Raw genomic sequence first — 20,233 nt, forward strand, 5'->3', positions numbered from 1 at the left:
TGCGGATCTGATCAGTCTGCTAGCGGGCTCTCCATGAAGTTTCCCCTCAGACAGGATTTATTATCACAAGCACAGGGACTGATTTGGCACCCGAGGCCAGATCTTTGGAAAATGTGGGCGTGGCCTCTGAGCAGAGTGAGTTGGTATGTCCCGGTCTTTCTGTTGAAACTACCGAGACTATTCTGAATTCTAGAGCAGCTTCTACGAGATGCTTATATGCTTTCAAGTGAAGACTGTTTACGACCTGGTGTGAAAATCGTAATGTGGATCCAGTTTACTGCCCAGTGGTTTCAGTGCTGGAGTTCCTTCAGGATCGTTTTTCGAATAGAGTGACGCCAGTCACTCTAAGGTTTACGTGGCAGCTATTCAGCTTACCACAAATATATAGACGGTACCTCAGTGGACCGTTATCCACTGGTTTCTCGTTTCATACAGGGTGCGTGACGGCTGAGGCCTTTCCGCCCCGTGCGAGTCCTTCATGGGATTTATCCATTGTGTTTCAGGGTTATTAGGGCATCTGTTGAGCCCTTGGAAACTGTACCAGTTAAAATCCTGACTCTGAAGACACTTCTTATGGCTTTATCCTCCCTCAAGAGAGTTGGGGATTTACAGGCTCTTTCTGTCTCACCCTCGTGCATGGAATTTGCACCGGGATCTATGTAGGTGTTGTTGCGACCGAGGCCTAATTATGTTCCTAGGTCACATCTAATCCCTTTCGCTCTCAGCAAATGGTCCTGGAAGCTTTGTCCCCTGCTGAGGCAGGGTCAGAAGATCTAGGTCTTGCCCCTTAGGGCTTTAAAGACTTATGTGTATCTTACAGCCCCATGGCGTGAGTCTGACCAGCTGTTTGTCTGTTTGGACAAAAGAGTAAGGCCATGCGGTTACAAACAGTGCATGTCCCATTGGCTGGTGGAGGCAATATCTTTGGCCTATGAGGCGCGCAGACTCGCTTCGCCCTTAGGAGTTAAAGCTCATTCCACTAGAGCTGTGGCTTCTTCTCAAGCTTTTCTCAGTGGATCTTCTATGGATGATATCTGTGCTGCGGCAGGATGGTCCTCACCGAGCACTTTTATCTAGTCCTACAGTCTGAATGTGAGGATGGCTCCTGGCTCCCGGGTTCTCTCCGCTGAGCAGATACTTCCTTGGATCCCAGCTATCAGGTACGTCAGGCGTTTTGGTATAGCGTTCCCATACGTGGTGACGTCACCGCAGCATCGAAGTGACCTATGAAAGGGAACATCTCAGTTACGTATGTAACCATGGTTCCCTGAATAGGGAACGAGATGCTGCGGTCCCGGCCGTGCCGTACCTTGATAGCATTCTTCTTCTTCAGTCATGAAATCTGAGCGAAATGGCGCGCGGCACCCGGGTATACGATGCGTACGCATGCGTAGGGCGGTGCCAAGCGCTATTTGGCCAATAGGATTGGCGGGATGGTATAGGGCTTCAGACATTCGTCACACCGAAGGTGTTCCCATACGTGGTGACGTCACCACAGCATCTCGTTCCCTATTCAGTGAACCATGGTTACATACGTAACCGAGATGTTCTTCAGCGATCGCCCTTGTGTCTAGTTCCTATAACTTAGTTCCTATAAATACACAGTACAAACATGATATAAGACAGAAGTTGACCTGTTACAGTATACTGCTGTATCTCAGAGAAAACCTCAAACAGGAAACATCATCAAAGAGAAAAGATATGGCCTCCTACGCAAAGACAAACATATTTTACATTTCAGTCGGATTTTGGCTCAGTTTAGGTGAGAGAATGATATTGTGTTGTGTTTGTTTGGAATGGATCCTGTTCATCATTTCTGAAATGACAAATTATGTGCTGTTCATTGTGTTTTAATGTGTTTTATGTAAAGACAACTAATTAAGAAGTGATTTAATATTAATCATGAACATAACAATGGTTTGTGTGTTGTTTGTTTAGGTTTTGAAAGATACAGCGGTTGGTCAGACCATGTATTAACTGTTCAGACTGGAGGATCTGTCACTATCCCATGTTATTATGACAAGAAATACACACAGCAGAAGAAATCCTGGTACTCAGTGATTGATCAAACATCCACATACACAAACACAACAGAGCAGAATCTATCAGTAATTGATCATCCTGATCAGAGTCTCTTTACTGTGACTATGAGAAACCTGCAGAACAAACACACTGGAAATTATTATTGTGTTGCGGATATTGGAGAAAACAAAACAAATATAACATACGAGGTTTATCTCAAGATTCAGTCTGGTAAGACATTTTATAATTGTTTTAATATCATTCTGATGTTCAGTTCTCTTAAACTCTTTCTTTTATTCCTTGTGTATTTTATAATCACAAATAAATGTGTGTGTGTGTGTGTGTGTGTGTGTGTGTGTGTGTGTGTTCAGCTCCTGATGTGTCTGTGGTGAGCAGCAGTGTATCTGGACATGAAGGTGGTGATATCAGTGTTCAGTGTCTCTACAGTTCTGGATATCAGAATAAAACCAAACGTTGGTGCAGATATAAAGATCAGAGATGTTACACAGTGGGGAGGACTGACACATCCCAGAATTCATCAGTCCAGATCAGTGATGATGATGGGAGAAGATCCTTCACTGTGATGATGACTGGACTGAGACGGACTGATTCTGGCTGGTACTTCTGCTCTGTAGGAGAGACACTGAATCCTGTTTATCTCACTGTAGAAGAAGGTAAAACTTATTTAAAACGGTTTCAAATAGTATAAATCCATTATCAATACTATAAAAGTTCTGCTGTTAGAAAAATAATCTATTTTTATTTTGACAGAAAGTGTGAACACAGACATCGGCGCTGAGAAGTACAAGTTAGTATAAAAAAATTCCCAACAAATGTGTGATTTATTCTTTAGCAACATATAAACTTCGGTTGTCTTTAATGATCCATAATATATTACAGTTTTTTTTACAGACGCTAGGACACATTTCTCAATACTTAGGTCACTTTTGCAGAACTCTTCACACAGTTCTCCTAACCAACTTTCAGCTTGGCAAAGCAGTTCATTTCACATTCAAAATGCACTACAACTACAAAACACTTTATTCAGGTCTCAAATCAACTCATTCTTCCAGAACACTAGCAAAGGTTCACAGCCGACAAACACACTTTGTCACCCACAAAACAATGACCTAAAAAACACTAACAACATGTAGCATTATACAATATTTTCTTGTGTAAAACAAGGACACATCCCTGTTTACAATTCACTGTAATATATGTTACTGGAATGAATCAGAAATGATGCAGAATTCATCAATATTTTATGTCGTTTACTTATTTTAGTTTTTTTTGCACTGAGTAAATCCAAAATAGAGGAATTTGTATACACACCATCCACTGATACAGATACAATAGTAATGCTAATCTACAAATTGTCCAGTTGTTTTTATAGCATTTGATTTTAAGATTTAAAATATATTTATATATTAAAATATACTGTAGAAATGTAGCAAATTGCTGTCTTACAGTTTTTTACAGACGCTAGGACACATTTCTCAATACTTAGGTCACTTTTCAAAACTCTTCACACAGTGAGCAAAACAGAAGTCTATGTGGGCTAAACTGAGGATCATTTTGCTTTGGCACAAAATGCATTCAATGACTACATCTCTCAAATTTCATGAAATCTTTTCTCACTCAGACACAACAACTGCCAAAACTCTTTGTATGTACAAGTCAATTTGTACATGCTTACAAACTGTTTTCAAAACTGCTAAACTTCTGTTCAAAACAATAACATAATACAAAACTGAATAAGACATTCAACTACATTTCTACAGTAATATTTGAATGAAATATATTTTAAATCTTAAAATTAAATGCTATAATAACAATTACATAACTAATAACAATTAGCATTACTATTGTATCTGTATCAGTGGATGGTGTGTATACAAATTCTTGTATTTTGGATTTACTCAGTGCAAAAAAATAAAAATAAAAATAAATAAACGACATAAAATATTGACAAATTCTGCATCATGTCTGATTCATTCCAGTAACATATATTGCAGTGATTTATAAACAGAGATGTATCCTTGTTTTCCACAAGAAAGCATCATATAATGCTACATGTTGTTAGTGTTTTTTAGGTCTTTGTTTTGTGGGTGACAAAGTGTGTTTGTCGGCTGTGAACCTTTGCTAGTGTTCTGGAAGAATGAGTTGATTTGAGACCTGAATAAAGTGTTTTGTAGTTGTAGTGCATTTTGAATGTGAAATGAACTGCTTTGCCAAGCTGAAAGTTGGTTAGGAGAACTGTGTGAAGAGTTCTGCAAAAGTGACCTAAGTATTGAGAAATGTGTCCTAGCGTCTGTAAAAAACTGTATTTAGTTTTGTATCGTTATTGTTTTGAACATAACTTTAACAGTTTTGAAAACAGTATGTAAGCATGTAAATTGGCCTGTTTGTACAAAGAGTTTTGGCAGTTGTTGTGTCTGAGTGAGAAAAGAATTCATGAAATTTGAGAGATGTAGTCATTGAATGCATTTTGTGCCAAAGCAATGATAACTGATCCTCAGTTTAGCCCACATAGACTTCTGTTGTGCTCACTGTGTGAAGAGTTTTGCAAAAGTGTGTATCCAAATGAATCCAAATTTCTAAAAAGGCATAACCATCCCACAAACCACAAAAGGGCTCAGGTGCAGGACAGAAATGGAACAATTACAAGCAAAGAAAGCAAATGAATTGTTTGCACAGTGATGCAACTTCTCAAAAAAATGTTTTAATAAAATATATTAAAACAAATATTTTCCGTCATGGAAGGTGTAGAAACATGTTCAGTTCTAATATTTGCCTAATGATTGTGTGCTATTGTATTTTATTTTTCAGATGGCGTTTCTGTATGTCCACATCAAACTGAAAGATCAGATGATTAGAAAATCATTGATAAAAAGATTGATGTTCTGCTCTTCTGTGTATGTGTGCATGCATTAGATGTCTACATTTTCTAAATACTTATAAATGTATTTAAATATGATTTAATTCAAGCAACAAACAAATGAGTAATATAATAATATTTTTTCTTTCTTTTTTTTATTGGGTTTGATCTCGATTCAGTATCAGTTAATGTATATACTGTAAAAAAGTGATTCAACAAAAATCTTTTGTTGAATCCAGTTGAATGTGTTTTTTAAGCACAATTTTAAACTTGGTTTAAATTCAGTTATTTGCTTGCTTTCATTGTGTGTAATTATGCAAGTTTTATTAAAAAAGGATGTAGACCTATGTAACGCATTCAAACTTCCTAATCATCAGGAAGAAGGAGGCGGGAACCGGCGGAAAATCAAACAGAAATTTTAATAATTCAAAATGTGAAAAAAAGGGGTGGTGTTGGCGCAGTGAGACTGTGAGACACTAATGTGTCCATGAGCAAGACACTTCACTGCACTTAGGAGTGCGACCTCTGACATATGTAGCAATTGTAAGTCGCTTTGGATAAAAGCGTCAGCTAAATGAATAAAATGTAAATGTAAAATAAACACAAAACAGCGCATTAGCCCCTCACGGACGACTGATGCACACAAATAAAAACCAAACATAAAATAAAGCCCAGGCCTGGTCCTCTCTCGTCCTTCACTGTCATCAGTTTTATATCCTTTGATTTCCTACGTAGGACTCGCCCGTTCCCACGGCCCTTGGCCCCACCCACTCATCACAGAGTTCTACTCCATTTCTCCTACGTTCTGATCACAAAACAGACTAAAATAACTAGTTTTTGCATGACTCACTCCAGTAGTACTATAATTGAGTAGAAAGAGAGTGAGAGTACTAGAGAAGGGAACCCTTTCTTAATTCTTCTTCATAATGTAAATAAATGATTTCAGATCTCTGAAAGAGACACATTTGTAACTTGTATGCAACTTTTATAATCAAGCAGCGAGACTGTTTTGACAAAAACAACCACAGAGAATGAATACAGGAAGAAAGAAACACAATAGAAACCTTTGACTTAAGATCATTGCTACATGTCTTGTTGAGCAACAAGCTGTTTCTAGAAGAAAACTTAGACTGAAATAATTAAGATGCCTGAAATAACATTTCAACTTTTTAACAAAAGTACTGTCTGTTTTAAGTTGTTCATTATGTTTTTCTTTTAGCTCATAACAGGCAAGTGGTCTGTGTTTGTTTATAATTCATTTCACTCATGTTAGTGGCAGACATATCCTGCTGTATGACAATCATTCTGCTAATTAAACTGCAATGTATTGGAAATCAAAATAAATCACTTAACTTTGTAACAACACTGTTTTCCCATCAAAATATTTGCACATACTTGAAATTTTCAAAATGTTCAGATTACAAAATGGGCTAATATCAAGTAAATACTTATTATTTGACTTATCAACACTTTTCACATCATATTTTGGATTTTCAAAGCCACAATATTTTTTCTTACAAAGCATTATATTATATATAATTTAACTACATGACACTACACAACCCAGTTTAGCTCGCAAATCTAGGACAAAAACTGAAAGATGTTGGTGTCTAAAACAGGAACAAATGACCACGAAAGAAAATGCTTCAAATACTGACCATTTATGCATTTGGACTGTTGCTAATCCTTAAACAGAGAGAGTTGTAATTGAGATCAGGAACTATACAAGAAATTTGTACTTGAATGAAAATAGCATCATGAGTTTACATAATGCACGTTATTGGTCAAAATGAGAAACCAAGATATTATATATGTATATATAAGGCAAAAGCAATCACATTTAGTTAAAAAAGGGGTGTACTGTACATATGTATAATAAAATATGAATGGATTGCACATGAAAGCACAAAGATTTAAACTGTCAGATTCTAAATTTCATAATGCAACATGACCAGACATAATTGTTAACAATAGAAGAATCTTAAAAGTTTCCAAACCCTCCCCCATCATAATGCTATTTAGTGGTCAGAAAACAAGAAACAGAAAATGGAAAGCAAAAGCACTTGTCAATTTGAAGGAAAATGTGTACACTACTGTATATGACAATGATACGTGAAACAACATTTGTTTTCATGAGAACATGCATATTGCAAGTCATAACATGATACACTTTAATGTGCATTCTAAAAAGTTGTGAAATGCTCAAAATAAATTACCTAAATATTATTTTCTTTTTTTAAAAAAAAAAAAACCTTTTTATGGAAGAGCTTGCTGTGGAGCCCATGAACACATCATGAACATTGGTGGAAGCAGCTGTTCTTCTTAAGTTTTTGCAGAGCCTCATTGGTGTATTTCATGCACTTGAGGTAGGACCCATTAGAAGTCCAAACACCTTGGGGATAGGGGAGATGTCAGTGATGACAAGATGTCCAAATGAGAGCAATGTTGGTTATTCCCTGGGAAGCACATCACTTTGCTGCTCCTCAGTCACAGTCAGAATGCCCTCATCAAGTTCTTTCACAACATCCTTAATTTCACCGGATGGCTGGAAAAATACAAAATATTACATTACTTATTAACGTTATAACAACTGAACATATGTACATACACTATTAAAGTTGTGTGTTTTGTTGAAAGGATAGCTACCAATAAATGAAAATTGTCATTCACCCTCAAGTGAAAGATATTTTGAATAATGTTTGTAACCAACTGTTTCGGTTACAATCATTCAAAATAACTTCCTGTATTAAACTGTTAAAATCCTGTGCAAATGTCTTTTTTCTTTACTTTAAAATCCCACATGAACATACTTTCCAGAAGGCCAACAATTCACTAAAAATGTTTTTTTTTTTTAAATTGATCTTATGAAGTATTCTAATTTGTTGAGAATTAATTGGTGGGTTTTTGTTAAATGTGAGCCAAAATCATTTGAATTTATTTGATACACAAGAATCTCAATTTGAGTTGAATTACTTAAATAAATGAACTTTTCCATGATATTCTAATCTATTGAGATGCACCTGTGATAAACTTTACAAAAACCAAACAAAAACAAGCATTCACTGCGCGATGAAGCTTATTAGAATACAAGTAAAATAACATTTTGGATTAAGTAATTAAAGAAAAAATACCCATGTATGAGTTTTAATGTTTTAATATTCATTGCACAAGCAATGTACTTTTCTGAATATCAGTAGGCCTACATGCGCGAGCACAAATGTGCAATAATTTTATACAACAGTGCATACATAGTATTGCATAGTGTTTCCTTCATTGAATGAATTGGTTTTTGATGAACAAGTGAGCCAGTGATTCAACGGCCCATTCAGATAAACACTTTTCCTGCGTCCCAATGTGCATACTATCCAGCCTATCTACTGGAAAAATATCACATAGAATTTAGGATGCACATTGGGGAACAGGAAAATATGCGTTTTGAACGAATCATTGCATTTATCCATGACAGGCCAAGGTTTCAGCACAAAAGCAAATTTACCAAAATATTGTTTAAAGCTGCGGTAGGTAAATTTTGACGCTCTAGCGGTTAATTAACAGAACTGCTTGAGTCTTGTGGAAGAACATCGTAGCCGGAACTACTTCTCTCTGTTTATGTCTATGTAGAATCACAAAGGTACTGGGTTACTCCGCTGCGGTACCCCCAAATCAATCTAAAATAGTCTGAATATAAACACTTATTATAGGTGCACCCTAGTGATTCAGGACAAGCCAAAAACACGGTTTGGAAAATGGATTCATGGTGTACTCGCTTATTATATACATTTTGTAAATTTTGAACACAAACAAAGTTACGGACCACAGCTCTGATTGGTTGTTTCTTACCGGGAGCGCATGAATTTCTGCAAATGGCAATAGGACCACTGGGAGGAGCCAGAGGAGCTTGATTTTTTCACAGATTATCTGTCTCATATTCTACTGTCAGGACATAATGACAGGTTTAACAAATATGTAAAAAATATATTTTTACAAAAGTTACCTACTGCAGCTTTAATTATCAATATTGACCAAAATCACTTGATTTCAGCCCCCCCACCCTGAAAAAAGAAACTGAGAACACCATCCCCTCTGCATTTTTTTTTTACAATTCGACCATGGGGTAATGTACTAATAGTGCTATATGAGGGTAAAAAGGAATTGCTCAGTTACTACAACCAAAGTTATAACAGCTCAGATACAGGAAGAGAAACAACACAATGGACGCACACACAAAGACAAAAATATTCTACATTTCAGTAGGTTTTTGGCTTATTATAGGCGAGTATTAAATGTTGTGATATTTGTTTTTAATAGATCATGTCTATCATCTTGTAATGGCACATTTTATGGTCCGCTGTATGTGTTGCTTTCACTGAATTTTCTGAGAAGATTAAACAAATTTAGAGGTGATTTATTGTTAATTCTTGACATAATAATTATTTGCATGTTGTTTGTTTAGGTGTTGAATGCTACGACGGCTGGTTAAACCAAGTATTAACTGTTCAGACTGGAGGATCTGTCACCATCCCATGTTATTATGACAAGAAATACACACAGCAGAAGAAATACTGGTACTCAGATATTGATATGAAATACATCTCCGAGGAGAATCTATCAGTAATTGATCATCCTGATCAGAGTCTCTTTACTGTGGCTATGAGAAACCTGCAGAACAAACACACTGGAGATTATCATTGTATTGTGGGCATTGAAGGAATAATGAGCAGCACATGTGAAGCTCTATAAATGGGTAAGCATGGTGGTGTCCAGTAAGCGACCAACTATGGCAGCGATCCAACGTGTCCTTGCATTGAATCAAAGACGGAGCCGGACGCGGAGCCGTTTAGTCCATGTCAATTTTTTATTCAGCAAAATTTTTCCTGATGTGGCTATATTAAAAGAAATTAGTCTCCCAAGACAACTCATTATAGAGCTGCTGGACCTTCTCAGACCTGCGCTAACGCGGCAGAATTTTGCTTAAAGCCCTGAAGCCCAGCGCTACTTTTTTTTTTTTTTTTTTTTTTTGCTACAGAGAGCTTCAATGAGGTCGTGAGAGAGGGCTACGGCCTAATCAAGACCTCGGTGTGGAGGTGCGTCCACTCTGTCACCCAGGGCCGGCCCTGACCAATTTGCTGCCCTAGGCAAGATTTTACCTGGCGCCCCATGCATAACAGCCCATTTCACCCTGTCATCGTGTTCATTATTTAGCATATATATATATATATATATATATATATATATATATATATATATATATACACACACACACACACACACACACACACACACACACACACGCGCGCGCACACATTACAGCAGAACTGTTTCCAACACTCATAATAAATAATCATATTAGAATGATTTCTAAAGGATCATGTGATAGACTGGATGTTACATGTGACACTGAAGAATGGAGTAATGATGCTGAAAATTCAGCTTTGCATCACAGAAATAAATGATAATTTAAAGTATAATAAATTGAAAACAAATTATTTTAAATTGTAATAATATATCACAATATTAAATTTTTTCTGTATTTTTGATCAAATTAATGCAGGCTTGATGAGCAGAAGAAACTTCTTTCAAAAACATTAAAAATTTTAATGTTTCCAAACTTTTGGCCTGTATCCCCCCAAAACTGCACAACTGTAGAGTAAAACATTAATAAAAAAGTGATAATAAAAAATGCATCTTAAAACTGACATGATTGTACAAAATCACAGTCTGGGGACTCAGAACAACTGCTAACATTAAGTTTAAGGTAAAAATAACTGCCATGAAATTATAGTATCTTACTCCTATGCAATAAATTGTTCTTTCACTACATCTCTTTACCTCTGTCTTTATCCTCTTCTCTTCTTTTTGCCACTGTATCTATCGCAGACTATGATCATTTATAATGTGTCATGTAAATTCGGCCTTCCGTCACAATCGGGAAACTTTCACCGTGTCTAGAACGGGCGCGAGCTGCCAGGCCCGTTTCTACGAGCTGTGTGTTAACAAAAGCAGTGCTGTCTACATTGGATGTGGCGTCGGGCATGTTACACAACAAATTACCAACAACTGATCGTGCGCGCGTTTTTTTTTTTTTTTTGCTTTATTTGGTAGTATTTCGAATTAATGGTTTTTAAATAGTAGCCTATTATAAAAAAAAATATATGTAAAAAAAAAAAAATCACTCGTTCACTCATTCTGGCGCCCCTATGGATGAGTGGCGCCCTTAGCATTTGCCTATACCGCCTATGCCGAGGCCCGGCCCTGCTGTCACCAACGCCCTTCTGCGCCATGCCGGGGATTACATCCTGGCACACTCATCCCTATCGCCAATTCATCAGTGATTGATCAGGGGTAGGCTACTCATCGCGAAAGGGAGACGCGGCCATAAACGTGCAGGTTATAGTGGACCATAGGGGTGTGATATCTGACCTGGTGGCAATGTCCAGCAAAACTTCAACTTCCTCTGACGAGAGGCTTGGTGCCCTTTTTTAGGTTGCTTCCTCACCATATTCTGTATCTAACTCTCTCTCTCTGTTCATTGTAGATCGGTTGCTTTTTTTATTAAAAACATAAACCAATTGCTATCAATACCGCATTAAACAGAAGTAACTGCAGCTGCTTGTCAATCAATTCAGATTGTAATGTACTTTACCATTAATATAAAAGTGTACTATATAATTTTTTATTAAACCCAAGTCGTTAAACCCCTTGTCAAGAAGCGGCACAAGTGGCACCACGGGATAAGGAGGGTGGATGATTAGCGAGGGATCCCCGGTTCGTCTAACCGTCACAACATATCGTGTGAATTACTGACCATTTGATAATTTAATTTATAGTCTATATTTTACTGATAACTTAAACTATGTTAAAATAAATGTTACTATAATAATTTGAGGAATGTTTCATTTGCAGAGAACGTGTTGTCTTTCTTAACGCTGTATATTGCACCTTCGCGTGAAGTGGAAAATCGATTCCTGAGAAATTGATGACAACTAATTCAGCACCCTCACTTTGGACAGCGCTCTTGTAACGTCGAACGTAGAGGCAGCGTGTTAAGAAGCTTTCTAAGGGACACATCGGGGCGATGACGTCACTTCCATGGAGGCATGTTGTACACGCCCCCGTCCATTGACTCCGCCCCCACGTCAAAACAGTGCCACAAAGAGTGACGTGCAGAAAAGTGAAGCGTAGACTGGACTGACACGCAAAATAAAAGCAGCGTTGCAAATAAATTAATAGATATGATATGATCATGGAAAATATGTATTGCAAAATCATTGCTTTCGCACTGTTTCATTTGTTTTGCAATTCTTAATCTTTGTTTGCAAAAAGCAAATGTATTTTCCTCATTACTTTAAATAAAATGTTTTAAATTTGTTTTTGTTTTTATTGTTTTTGTATATTTTAAACAAGGTAAATCTTTCTAAATAAAAAGTCCCATACATGGATTTTTCTGGGATAAGCCCCGGATCTCCACTCACCCTAGAACCACCCCTGTTTGGTAAGATATATCTTTCGAGGTCTTCTTAGCGCGCTAAGAGTGAGCGAGTGAGCACAGTCCACAGTGGGGAGGACTGACACATTCCAGAATTCATCAGTGCAGATCACTGATGATGAGAGAAGATCCTTCACTGTGCTGATGACTGGACTGAGACAGACTGATTCTGGCTGGTACTTCTTCTCTGTAGGAGAGGTGTAATTAATCCTGTTCACATCACTGTAACGGAGGCAGAACCAGACAAAGAGAAAGACACGTCAGTATTCAAATATTTCTCAATAACGTTTCTCAGAATCATCTTTGAAGGAATGGATATTTGTCTACATTTTGTTGTCATGCACTATTTCCTCAATTTCTTTAACCTTTTTCTATAACAATAATTTCTTTGTTGCCTTCATGACTTTCCTTTTCTGTTTATTTTTAATCTTTGCAGAAGTGCAACAGGCGAACATGTCATCACAAGAATAATAATAAAACAAATGAAGTCATTGACAAACCACAAAAGTACTACATCTGTATTGTTTAAAAAAAAAAAAAAAGGCTTAAACTAATTCTACGACTATTAGGCGGATATATTTAAGATATTTCTTATTTTCTGGTGCCATTTATGCAGCCGAATCAGTTCCAGATCATTTAAAAAAGACGGAGACACAGTCAGTTTGACCTCCAGTTTTTTATTATTAATTTATTTCAACTCCATTTTTAAATGTAGTTCAAAAGCACAAGTTGTATATATAGTATATCAGTTTTGTTAATGTACAGTAATCTTATTTGTTAATGTAATGTTATTGTTTCTCTTTTTTTTTTTAGAATGAAGAGCAAGACAAACACCAAATCAGAGAGATGTACAGCAGCACAACCACTGACACGGTAAGTCATTTAGTTTATGATTTATTATAGTTTATTACGTAAGAATATGTTTGTATGACAACATCAGTGTTCAGTTTGGCTTATTTTTTAAACCATCTTTAACATTCTACAAATTCAACATCACTTCAACATGAATTTAGAATAGAATTAAAATTCTATTCTATAAGTGCTGTTTTATGGGACTGTTTTATGTCCACAAAATGTAGAAGTAACTCACATTTGATTCACGCTTCAAAACAGTTATTGTGGCAGTAAATTGGTAAGTGGCAAAAAAATAAATTTTGCTTGTCATTGTGTAAGCTGCCCTGGTCAAAATATTTGGATGTTTATTCAACATTTAATATTTATTTTATTTTTTGTTGGCACTGACTACCAACTGTAGTGTACAGATATCAGCTGGTTATTTCTAGCATCAGCCCTACTGTGAAACTGATGCCTTCCATGGTATGTTTCTTATTTGTGTCTGTGATCAATACCTGGTAAAGGATTCACTGTTTGACACTGTGAAGTACATTTTTGTAGCAGTGTTTTACATTTACATGTCCATTTTTATATATTTCTTTCATGTGAAATCATGTTTAGTGAACAGGGAAACAGCCACAAATTGACACCCCATGATGCATTGGGTTGGCCATGGAACCTGTAGTTTATTAAAAGAGTCACGTAGTATACGTACATGTGTTTATTTTCAGTATTGTTTTGTATGAAATGCAGATCTACTCTAAACCTGTAGATCCTGTCATATACAGCACTATAAATGATGAAAATCCTAATGCAAGTAGACCAGACAAGCATTGATGTGATTCATTCTTACATAATTATATATCCTGTTTATTATTCAATCCCTTTCTCCACAGGATCCCATCAATGAAGTAATATACTACTGTACTATTGATCATGTTCCTAGGAGTGAAGCGATAAAGTCTCCAGCAGGTGGAGCAATAAACAGCATAATATACATCACTGTGGCTCCACACTGACACCAACAGTGAGAACAACACAAGAACAGACCAAGAGAAACACAATCAACAGCAGAGGACTGTCATCACAACTGTTTTTTTTTTTTTGTGTGTTTTCCCCCCCTTTATTACAGTATCGACGTTTAATTTGTTCAATGTTAAACCACAGTTAGTTTACATGTACAGTGTTCTGGTGTTTGCTTTAAAATGAAAAATGTTTTTTGCAGTTGTATGTGCCTTGGTTTCAGGTTACTATCCTTGTCCTATGCCTTACTTTCTAATAAGTATACAAGGCTTTTACATGCCGTCAACAAATGGTCTGCTCATTCTGTATAAAAGTATCACAGACATTGTGGTGAGCTCATATCTATGTATCGGCCTGCTGCCGTTGCTCTCTGTGGTCTACGCTTATCAGCAGTCAACAGCACTGTCAGTGGAGCAGAAGTCAGTGTTTCTGCTTGAATGCTTAAGCACTGCTTCTGTTCTTATGTTTTTGTGGTTGAATTCTGTCCAACACCCACAGTTAAAATTCTTACATTATTTTTTTTTTTGCTCAGATGTTCAGCGTGCTCTTTACAGGAACCAGTGCAATACAGAACTGTGCTTATAAAGATCTTTTCTGAGAAACAGATAAGAAATGGGGCCTGTATACATAAAAAATAAATGAATAAATAAATAAATAATAGTTGAATCAAAATTATATATATATATATATTAGTGGTTGGCATAGATACATTTTTTAAATCTAGATTAATCTCACTGTGATCTTGAAATTAATCTAGATTAATCTAGATTAAAATGGCTCATTCGAATTTTGCCAAAGGCATTCAGAATATGTGTGTTACCCAAATAAAATTGACAAACAGAAAGTCTTTGAGAAGGGGTTTATCAAGCTAGGTGGTGCATTAGAAAAGGGGCTCATCTCCTGTTTCCAAAATGTATCACAAAGTGCTTGAAAAAGCTGTAAACTAATTCCACATTGCACAAGGTGCAAACAACCTTACGCCTGATTCACACATACCCCGTCTGCAGTGCATATGCGTTGCATATTTTTTTATGCACCCATGTTAACGGATTCCATGTAAAATAGCACTGGATAGTCTTCAATGTAAAAATTAAATATACAATCGAACCTACATTTATTCAGACACATTTAACATTTCTCACATTATTAGTTTTGCTATATATATATATATATATATATATATATATATATATATATATATATATATGTGTGTGTGTGTGTGTGTGTGTGTGTGTGTGTGTGTGTGTGTGTGTGTGTATATATATATATATATATATATATCAAAAATTATATCTGGTGTCTAAATAATTTTTGGTTTGACTGTTAAAACTACAAAGAAATTCAGTCAAGATCAGTGAGTGATTTTCTTTCATTTTCTTGGATTAACATTACAGCAGCCAGTAGCTAAATTAGGCGCGGTCACTTTAAGAGACAATGAACACATCCAATATACACATCCCATTTTTTACCTCAGCTTTCACTTTCACTTAAGAAATAACTGACAGTTTTTTCGAGCATAATTTCCAAGGTGGATATTTTGAAATATTTTGTATATATTTGTCGGCACAAGAGCAAAAATAAGCAAATTCGATGTTCAAGTGTTTTGAGACGTCTTTCTCTGCCAGCCCTGAACACCAGAACACAGCGAGTACTGAATTGGGCTCTTTCACATCTTTTTGTTTGTTCAAACTGCATTTGTATTTGTTCGTTCAGGTGCAGGAGGGACTTTGAGGGGAACTTCGCAGAAGAGAGCTCGGTTCAGTGTCGCTGCCCGTGATAAGCAGCGCTCGATCTCTCTCGTGCGCACCGAACACAGCGCGCTAGTTCAGCTTTTCCACGTCTTGTTTTTGGATGCTTTATCCACAAGCGGAAATGCTTAAAAACAGTGAAAAAGATAAGCTTTCGTGACGATGAGCATCAGTGGTCCGTCAACTGTCCTGAGTATCTTTTTAGGCTGTCCTCAGCCAGTCAGTTATATAAAATATCAAGGTTAGTCATCATAGCTTGATTAGTATAGACCCAGCCTCCAACCCATCTTTGAGAATAGATTAACGGCGATATTTTTTTTTTTATCGCCGATAAGAGTCTCACGTTAACGCAGATAAGAGTCTCACGTTAACGCAGCACGTTAACGCTGATAAAGGCCCACCACTAAAATGTATATGTATAGCCTATATATATATATATATATATATATATATATATATATATATATATATATATATATACACACACACACACACATATATATATATAGTGGCGAATATCATATCAAACAACAGATTTGTTATGAAAATACTAGCATTACTGCATTAACAAAAATGTATACTGTAGTTCACTTATTAGTAACTGCACAAACATGTTCATACAGCATAGCTTTATAATAGTAAAAGGAAAAAGATATTAAAAATGTCTTGTGAAATCTGATTGAAGTTTCCCAAAACTATTTTACCCTTAAATTATTAATAGTAATGATAAAAATGTAATGCATAATTAGGGGTTATTTTAAGGAAAAGTAAGATTACTTTATATATATATATATATATATATATATATATATATATATATATATATATATATATATATATATATATATATATATATATATATATCAGATACTTTTTGCATTGTTTTCTCAAACTTTGATATAATTTTCTTTTATGTCATGTTTTTTACAAATGTTTTGCTGTTTAGACAATTTAGCGTTTGAACATGCTTTTATTTTGTTAATCATATTTAGCTTTTTCAAAATGATTTATTCCAACCCCCTTGATCTCTTTCCTTCAACTCCAGCCCATTTTATTTGAAGTGTTTTAACTCAAAAATATAAACAGATAAATAAATAAATGTTGTAAAACAGCACAGATTGAGAAAATGATTGAACAAGCAATAATAAAAACAACCTAGCAATTAAACATTACAGTTTGTGTGCTTCAATCGCGTTCGTGTCAATTTAGTGGCAGATATTTAAAAATTAACATATTATTTCTTAAACATTCGACAATAATTACATTACTGTCATCACTGCTAACATGTATTCACAAATCAAATTAGAGCCCATAAATTAAAAACGTATTTGTTGTTGCTATAGTGTAAGATTGGATGGCTGCATCTTGTTGGTGCTTATGTGGTTTAAAGGCGATAATTCTGTTCTTCCTCTGAATCGGGAGGAAACAGACACACTGCGAAACCTGACCAGCTGCTCTCATACACATGCACTCAACTATAGACATGATTTACCCTCTGATTCTCTCTGGGATTTTACTTCACATCTCAGGTAAAACGCTAAGAAAAACGCTACAATTCTCTTTTTAGTGTTATTAAACTATTGCATGGTGTTATGTTAAACTTGCATTTTTTTTAAATACTTTAACTTGAATTATTTGATATTTATTTTATGGATTCTTTCATTTGCATTTAATCTTGTTTACAGATGAAGCTGTAATGCATAATATCGTAGTGAAATCTGGATCGCCTGGAAATATTCCCTGTCTATATGATAAAAAACATAAGGAAAACCGTAAATACTGGTGTCAGGGGACATATTGGATTTCGTGTGAAATATTGGCATATACAAATGAGCCAGGAGAATATTCCCTCACTGATTATCCAGCCCAGAGTATTTTTACAGTGCAGTGGAAGAATCTGAAGACGTCAGACTCTGGATTTTACTGGTGTGCTGTTGAGATCGGAGACTATAACACTCTAGACGACGGTTATTATTTGTATCTGACGGTGGAGTCAGGTAAGAATATCTTTTCCAAATTATTGTAATAAATAATGTTGCTAAGTAATGTTATAAATCATATAAAAGGTTGTTGTTGGATTATGTGTGATAGATATTTGTAGCTGAAAAAAAGAAGAATTAAAAAATGAGAACTTGACAGGGCAATTTAGCCTAATGTGAACCCATATGAATATAAAATTATAATTCATGAACTGTGCGGTGGATGCGTAGCCTATTAACTTATTCAATATACTATTTATACAGTTTATAAGCATGTTTTTTATATTAAAATCACAATTAATTTTCCTAAGGAACGAGTTCAGAATTTATTAAAAAAAAATAAGGTAATTAATAAAGTATTATTTAATTAATTTAATTAATAATTAATAAAGAAATAAAGTATTTTTTTTTGCGATATCAATACAGTTTAAACATTTACATTTTAGAAACAATAAGCCATTTGATTTAAAAATCTTATTGATCCTTTTGCTGTCTGTGTCCAGCTCCTGATGTGTCTGTGGTGAACAGCAGTGTCTCTGGACATGAAGGTGGTGATATCAGTGTTCAGTGTCTCTACAGTTCTGGATATCAGAATAAAGTCAAACAGTGGTGCAGATATAAAGATCAGAGATGTTACACATCCCAGAATTCATCAGTGCAGATCAGAGATGATGATGGGAGAAGATCCTTCACTGTGCTGATTACTGGACTGAGACGGACTGATTCTGGCTGGTACTACTGTTCTGTAGGAGATCTGCAGGTTCCTGTTCAACTCACAGTCACTGAACCCAAAAGAGGTAAGATCACAAACCACTTTTGCCATCCGTGACACTCTTTATTTTATTAAAACTCACATATTTTTGTTTCTTTTCAAGCATTTACAACTATTCCAGCAACTGCACCATCTGACTCGGAGGCAGACATGTAGGTGAAACATACTTGAGCATTTAAAAAATCAGTCACATCCAATGCTTTTCTAGCCAGAACATTTTAATGTGACATCACAAAGTAAAAATCAAAAATGCTAAAAATTTAAAAGGCAAAAACTTTCAGTTTAGGTGCAAATATATAATAAACAGTAAGAAACAGTTACACACAGTTTATCAGACTGAATGCCTTTATCAGACTTCTTAGGAACAGTAATAATTAATTAAGATATGAAATTTATATAATCATAATTTATCTGAAAACCATAAAAGCCAATGCAAAATACTCTGGATGCTCAATATACTATGGAAACCCATTTCTGCCACATAATAGATAATTTTTGGGTAAATCACAATTATGATTATGATATAAAATGTCAAAATTATGAGATGAGGGCTAAATTTAATGTAAAAACTCAACATTATGAGACCGAAAATCTAAAACTAAACTAAAATTTAAATTTATGACAAAAATATGAGTTGGAAAGTTGGCATTTTGAAATAAATGTTTAAATTATGACATCCATAAGTTATAACTTTTGGATTGAAAGCTACAATTATGACGAAGTCTAATTCTCGAGATGAAAAATGTTATAATACATGCAAAATGTATACTTTTTATGTCAGAGTTCTGCGCTTGGAAATGGGCTTCAATAACAAACAGCTATAATGATAAGATTATGTTCACATTAATAAACTTGTTTCTCCATTTCTGCTATTTCCAAGATCTGTGATAACTGATTCAACACCTGACACAGACAGGTAAGTGTAAACATTGTTATTCAGTCATTCATAGTAACTGTATTGCTGTTACATGCACCATAGTACTATAGTTATTTTTAATTGCAGAGCTGAAACACATCAATCTCTAACAGCAGCTTCAGAGACTGTTAACACTGAAATACACAGCAGCACAGATGAGCAAAACAAGTAGATATTTAAGACATTTGCTCGAAATTATATCTCTGAATTACAAATTCTGTTGTTATGATAAAAACAGATATGTCTCTTCATCACTACAGGTCTGATGTGATTCTGGTCACGTGTTTGCTTTCCATGTTTATGCTGTTACTGATTGTTGCTCTTGTTGCCATAGTAACCTGGAGGCTGAGAAAGAAGCTGGGTGAGTTTCTCATAAATCAATAAATGGACATAATATATATTTATAAAAGAGATAATAAGGTGACTTGAGAGGCATCCACAATTATAGCACAATTATAGGACAAAATCGGTCAAATATAAAGTTCATCGTCTTGATGCAAACACAGAAATATCATAGAAATATCTTTTTGTGGAATTGAAAGATTCAATGGATGTTAATAGAGTAAAATGTCATG

General features: G+C 35.3%; 1 protein-coding gene across 1 annotated transcript; it reads left to right on the forward strand.

Annotated features, from left to right (window-relative positions):
* The first annotated feature begins 1,629 nt into the window (after positions 1–1,629).
* On the forward strand, positions 1,630–18,910 carry LOC113082659 (polymeric immunoglobulin receptor-like). The gene is made up of 4 exons (XM_026254202.1): positions 1,630–1,762; positions 1,939–2,253; positions 18,474–18,767; positions 18,846–18,910. The coding sequence occupies exons 1-4, from the start codon at positions 1,702–1,704 to the stop codon at positions 18,896–18,898; spliced, it is 723 nt and encodes a 240-aa protein (XP_026109987.1). The 5' UTR covers positions 1,630–1,701; the 3' UTR covers positions 18,899–18,910.
* Positions 18,911–20,233: the final 1,323 nt, after the last annotated feature.

The sequence above is a fragment of the Carassius auratus genome, unplaced genomic scaffold (genome assembly GCF_003368295.1).
Source record: "Carassius auratus strain Wakin unplaced genomic scaffold, ASM336829v1 scaf_tig00036640, whole genome shotgun sequence".
Lineage (NCBI taxonomy): Eukaryota > Metazoa > Chordata > Actinopteri > Cypriniformes > Cyprinidae > Carassius > Carassius auratus.